Genomic DNA, 6,883 nt, shown 5'->3' on the forward strand with positions numbered 1-6,883 from the left:
CAAGGCTTACCCGAGCTCTCATACTCTGATGGTGCGTTGTCTTTGAGTTGTGCGCCTTTTGGCGTCATCTGGTCCAACACCATGTGAGACTAGGCTCTTAGGTAAGCTGTCTCGGGTGTGGACCAATCAATTTCAAGGACAGTGCTGTTACATTATCAGAGTTGTGTTTTTTTGTTTGCATTCCGACCGCAGGTATTGTGGTCAATGCAAACATGACTCCTTGTAAAAAAGGTGTCAGTTTTGTTGCCAGATAAAAGGGTAAAAAAAACAATTGCCATAGTTTACTTCATTGTTAGAAGCGACCTGTGAATCACAGCGTAGTGGCTGATCGTCAATCGTCGCAGCCATCATCATCATCATCGTCGCCGTCGTGTGGATATTTAAATCGGCAGCCAAATATCTCTGATGATGTCGAAGGAGGTGGGGGGGAGAGAGAATCCGGAGGACCCGGAGAAAAACCCACGCGACCACGTGGAGAGAGACACCGCAAACTCCAAATACACAGCAGCAGGCGTCGTCAGGGGGTCGGGGTCGAACTCACGACCTCCTGCACACCAGGCGAGGTGGTTAACATCTCCTAGCCACCGTGATGATGATGAGAGAGAGAGACACGCAGACTCCAAATATACAGCAGGCATCGGTCAGGGTCGGGATCGGGATCGAACCCACAACCTCCTGTATACCAGGCGAGGTGGAGAACATCTCCTAGCCACCGTGGATGTCTCGACCTCGACTCACCCACCCAGTTCATCACGATGGCATCACTCGGCGTGGAGTTGAGTGTGGGGAGCGGTGGTGCAGCGGTTAGCGCAACGCCGCGCTAAGAACCCAGAGACCCGAGTTCGATTCCCACTCACGGCCACCAACACCGCTGACTATTACGTGAACCGGTGATGGGCCTACCCCTGGGTCGACTCAGCCTTAAATGAGTACCCGGTGCGGTGTGCCTTCGTAGGCGCTTCTGCTCGCTAACAGCACTTGCCCCAACATGCTGCTAAAAGGCTACACGGGGCACCTTTGCCTTTGCTTTGATGGCGATGATGTGGTGCTGGGGATGCTGGCGATGGTGGTGATCGTGGTGGTGATCGTGGTGGTGATAGTGGTGGTGATCGTGGTGATGGTGGTGGTGGTGATCGTGGTTGTGATCGTGGTGATTGCGGTGGTGATGGTGGTGGTGATGATCATGTTTGCTGTGGTGACGAGTGATAATGATGGTGATTCTCATAGCGATGGTGACCATGAAGACAATGCGGATTGTGTTGGTGACGGTGGTGGCGGTGGGGGGCGGGGTGGTAGTTGTGGGAGATAGGTAGGTGGGGTAGGTAGGTGGGGGTAGATGGGGGATAGGTAGGGGGGGATAGGTAGGGGGCTAGGTAGGTGGGGTAGGTAGGTGGAGGTAGGTGGGGGGATAGAGGGGTCGGTAGGGGGATGGGTAGGTGGGGGGATAGGTAGGTGGGGGGATAGGTAGGTGGGGGTAGGTAGGGGGGGATAGGTGGGGGGGTAGGTGGGGGGATAGAGGGGTCGGTAGGTGAATAGGTAGGTGGGGGGACAGGTAGGTGGGGGGTAGCTAGGCAGGGAGGGAGGGGGTCACTCCTCCTGGGGGCCTGCCTCGAGCCCCAGCGTGGTGGCCACGGGGAAGTGTGCCCAGTAGGTGCGCGCCATGGCGTCGTGCGGCCCGTAGGCGCCCGTGTCCCGCAGCTCGTGCACCCAGGCCCAGAAGTCGGAGGCCGAGTAGCTCCAGTTGGGCAGCTCCCGGCGAGGGCGTGGGGACTCCACGCGGGGCACTGGGGGGGGGGAGTGACCACGAGACATCGACGCCATTATTGCTATTGTGAGCGTCACCGTCAGATTCATCGTCACTATCATCGTTAGAATCATCAGGGTGGGTGGGTGGATGGGCAACCATGGGAGATATTCATCACCACCATCGTCAGGATGAGAATCACCACCATCATCACTATCATCAACATTATCATCAACATCACCTTCATCATCGCCATCATCACCATCGTCATCACCATCATCGCCATCATCATCATCACCATCATCGCCATCATCACCATCGTCATCACCATCATCGCCATCATCATCATCACCATCATCGCCATCATCACCTTCATCATCACGATTATCACCATCATCGCCATCATCACCATCATCGCCATCATCACCATCATCATCATAATCGCCATCATCACCATCATCATCATAATCGCCATCATCATCACCATCATCACAAGGATAGCTGGTGGCAGCCTGTAATCCAGCACTGCAGGGGCGAGGGTTGATGGATCACGTACGGATCGTGTGTGAAACTCCCTCCTCTGCCAGGAGAAGGCGTTACAGCAAAGTGAGTGGACTAATCTCCATCTGTTTCCATCCGTATGGGAGAGAGCGTTGCCGCTCATACCACGCGTGTGGTTTCTCGCACACCACCATCACCACCATCATCACCATCATCATCATCACCATCATCACCACCATCACCATCATCACCACCATCACCATCACCACCATCATCACCACCATCATCACCACCATCATCACCACCATCATCACCACCATCACCACCGCCATCATCACCACCATCACCACCGCCATCACCACCATCATCACCACCATCACCACCATCACCATCATCACCACCACCATCATCACCACCACCATCACCACCATCACCACCACCATCATCATCACCATCACCACCATCACCATCACCACCATCACCACCACCACCACCGTTATCACTCTCATCGCGATGAGAACCCCCATGGGGCCGTCCATGAATGACGTCACGCGATTTTGGACGATTTTTGACCCCCCCCCCCCTCGTCACACGGCGTCACAAAAACTCAGACCCCCCCTCAAATATGACGTCACAAAGCTCTGCCCCCCCCCCCCCCCAAACAAAAATAAAACATGCTTCGAATCGCTTTAAACTATTGTCATTGTAGTTCGTATTTAATGTTCCGCTGCACTCTGATGTTGTAGGAGAAAACATTGATTAAAAAGTCTATGTAATTAAGTAGAACGTGTTGTCTATATTTATTTAAAGTTGCGCATTTTTACGTGACGTCACATTTCTCAAACCTCCCCCCCTCGTCACACATCGTCACAAATGTCTGACCCCCCCCCCCCCAGGTGCGTGACGTCATTTATGGACGGCCCCCCATCAGCACCACCACCGTCATACTCACTCCCACCAACACAATCATCATTATCTTCACTACCACCATCACTATTAGAATCACCACCATCATCATCATCACAACCACCACAATCACCACAATCATCACCACCACGACCACTACCATCGCCAGCCGTCCCCAGCACCACATCATCATCACCATCATCACCATCAAAGCGCCAACACAATCCGCATCATTATCACCATCACCACCATCACCACATCAGCATCACCACCATCACTATCATCACCACCTTAGCACCACCATCATTATCACCATCACTACCATCACCACATCAGAATCACCACCACTATCACATCAGCAACACCATCATGATCACCACCATCACCATATCAGCATCACTATCACCGCATCACCATCACTATTACCACCACCACATCAGCAACACCATCATGATCACCATCACCACCATCACCACATCAGCATCGCCATCACCACCACCATCACTATCAACACCACCTTAACACCCCCATCATGACCACCATCACCACATCACCATCACCACATCACCATCACCACATCACCATCACATCAGCACCACCATCATGACCACCATCACCACATCAGCATTACTATCACCACCACATCAGAATCACCACCACTACCACATCACCACCACCACATCAGCATCACTATCACCACCACATCAGCAACACCATCAGGATCATCACCATCACCACATCATCATCACTATCACCACCACATAAGAATCACCACCACTACCACATCAGCACCACCATCACTATCACCACCACCTTAACACCCCCATCATGACCACCATCACCACATCACCACCACCACATCACCATCACATCAGCACCACCATCATGACCACCATCACCACATCAGCATTACTATCACCACCACATCAGAATCACCACCATTACCACATCACCATCACCACATCAGCAACACCATCAGGATCATCACCATCACCACATCAGAATCACCACCACTACCACATCAGCAACACCATCATGATCACCACCATCACCACATCACCATCACTATCACCACCACATCAGAATCACCACCACTACCACATCAGCACCACCATCACTATCACCACCACCTTAACACCCCCATCATGACCACCATCACCACATCACCACCACCACATCACCATCACATCAGCACCACCATCATGACCACCATCACCACATCAGCATTACTATCACCACCACATCAGAATCACCACCATTACCACATCACCATCACCACATCAGCAACACCATCAGGATCATCACCATCACCACATCAGAATCACCACCACTACCACATCAGCAACACCATCATGATCACCACCATCACCACATCACCATCACTATCACCACCACATCAGAATCACCACCACTACCACATCAACACCACCATCACTATCACCACCACCACCTTAGCACCCCCATCATGACTACCATCACCACATCACCATCACATCAGCAACATCATCATGATCACCACCATCACCACATCAGCATCACTATCACCACCACCACATCAGCAACACCATCATGATCACCATTACCACCATCACCACATCACCATCACATCAGCAACACCATCATGATCACCACCATCACCACATCAGCATCACTATCACCACCACATCAGCAACACCATCATGATCACCATTAGCACCATCACCACATCACCATCACATCAGCAACATCATCATGATCACCACCATCACCACATCAGCATCACTATCACCACCACATCAGCAACACCATCATGATCACCATCACCACCATCACCACATCACCATCACCACATCACCATCACCACATCAGCATCACCCCCACCACCGGCACATGAGCACCACCACCACCATCACCACCACCACATCGCCCTGCAGGGGTGACGGGTCACGTGGTGCGCCACTCACTCGCCAGGGAGACGCAGAGGAGAGCAGCGCCCAGCAGGGCCAGGCAGGTCACGTGACGCATGGCCCGGCCTGAAACGTGGCAGGGCGGGGGCGGTGAGACACTGTCCACGTTCCTATGGCGGAGACCAGTCGATTCGCAGAGCGAGCCCAACGGGATGAAGGTGGTGAGAGTGTTGATGGTGGTGGGGTGGTGTTGATGGTGATGATGGTGATGATGGGGTGGTGTTGATGCTGATGGTGGGGTGGTGTTGATGGTGATGATGGTGATGATGGGGTGGTGTTGATGCTGATGGTGGGGTGGTGTTGATGGTGATGATGTGGTGTTGATGCTGATGGTGGGGTGGTGTTGATGGTGATGATGGGGTGGTACTGATGGCGATTATGGAGTGTTAATGATGTTGATGGGGTGGTGTTGATGGCGATGATGGGATGGTGTTGATGGTGATGATGGTGGGGTGGTGTTGATGCTGATGATGGGGTGGAGCTGATGGTGATGATTTGGTGTTGATGGTGATGATGGGGTGGTGTTGATGGTGATGGACGTTGATGATGATGGGATGTTGATGATGGAGTGTTGATGATGGAGTGGTGATGATGTTGATGGGGTGATGGTAATGGGACGTTGATGATGGTGATGATGGAGCGTTGATGATGCTGATGGAGTGATAATGATGATGGAGTGTTGATAATGATGATGGAGTATTGATAATCATGATGTGTTGATGATGGGGATGTGATATTGATGATGGAGTGATTATGATGGGGTATTGATGATGGAGTGTTGATGATGATAGAGCGTTGATGATAATGGAGCGTTGTTGATGATGATGGAGTGTTGATGATGATTGAGTGTTGATGATGATGGGATATTGATGATGATGGGATATTGATGATGATGGGATATTGATGATGATGGGATATTGATGATGATGATGATGGAGTGTTGATGATGATGGGATATTGATGATGGAGCGTGGATGATGAAGTATTTATGATTGGTGATGGGATATTGATGAAAATACAGCAATGACAATAACATCGGCTGACTTGGAGAAGGAATGTTTGGCGTAAGGCACTACCACTAGGCTACAGGGAATGCCTATCCTAGTTGGTTGGGGGAGGGGGAGGGTTAACTCTGCCCATCATCATCATCATCGCACACTCCAGGTTCGATCAAATTAGTAACGCATTGTGGGGAAATCAACACAAGCTGTCGCATGGAACGACTTGACCCGGACATATGAATGTGGAGTTTCCACGTCTCTAAACAGGAGATGAAGGCCAATGCTTATGCAATCCTTACTTTGACTATTTTCACCGTGAATAGAAACCACCATTCGGTGAATATACATCACGAACCCTACCCCTAACACCAACGCTACCCCTAACACCAACGCTACCCCTAACACCAACGCTACCCCTAACACCAACCCTGCCCCTAACTCGAACCTTACCTGAGAGGTGTGGGGCGATAGCAGTGGCTGACGCTGCTGCTGCTGCCTCCCGAGGTGCCGGGAGAATGAGGCTCACATCCAGACCCCTCGCCAGAGCCCCGAAGGGACACACGGAGTTCTCTGTGTGACCCCCCCCCCCCTGTCTACCCCACCCCCTCTGTGTGTGTGAGACCCCCCCCCCCCCCGTCTACCCCACCCACACCCCGTGTGTGTGTGACACACACAGAGGGAGTGATGAGCCAGATGCCTTCTATGACCTCCTGTCACAGGTGCCAGCTAAAGTGGCCATGATGCTGGCACCTGGTCTGGGGTGATTGGAAGGCATGGGCCAGATC

At 52.0% G+C, this 6,883-nt stretch overlaps 1 protein-coding gene across 1 annotated transcript; it reads right to left on the minus strand.

Annotated features, from left to right (window-relative positions):
* Positions 1-1,477: 1,477 nt before the first annotated feature.
* On the minus strand, positions 1,478-6,625 carry OTOS (otospiralin). Its single transcript, XM_078618202.1, has 3 exons — positions 6,549-6,625; positions 5,095-5,163; positions 1,478-1,784 (listed from the first exon to the last, which is right to left on the minus strand). The coding sequence occupies exons 2-3, from the start codon at positions 5,153-5,155 to the stop codon at positions 1,588-1,590; spliced, it is 258 nt and encodes an 85-aa protein (XP_078474328.1). The 5' UTR covers positions 5,156-5,163; positions 6,549-6,625; the 3' UTR covers positions 1,478-1,587.
* Between the last annotated feature and the right edge of the window lie 258 nt (positions 6,626-6,883).

The sequence above is a fragment of the Lampetra planeri genome, chromosome 56 (genome assembly GCF_965212315.1).
Source record: "Lampetra planeri chromosome 56, kcLamPlan1.2.h2, whole genome shotgun sequence".
Taxonomy (NCBI): Eukaryota; Metazoa; Chordata; class Hyperoartia; order Petromyzontiformes; family Petromyzontidae; genus Lampetra; species Lampetra planeri.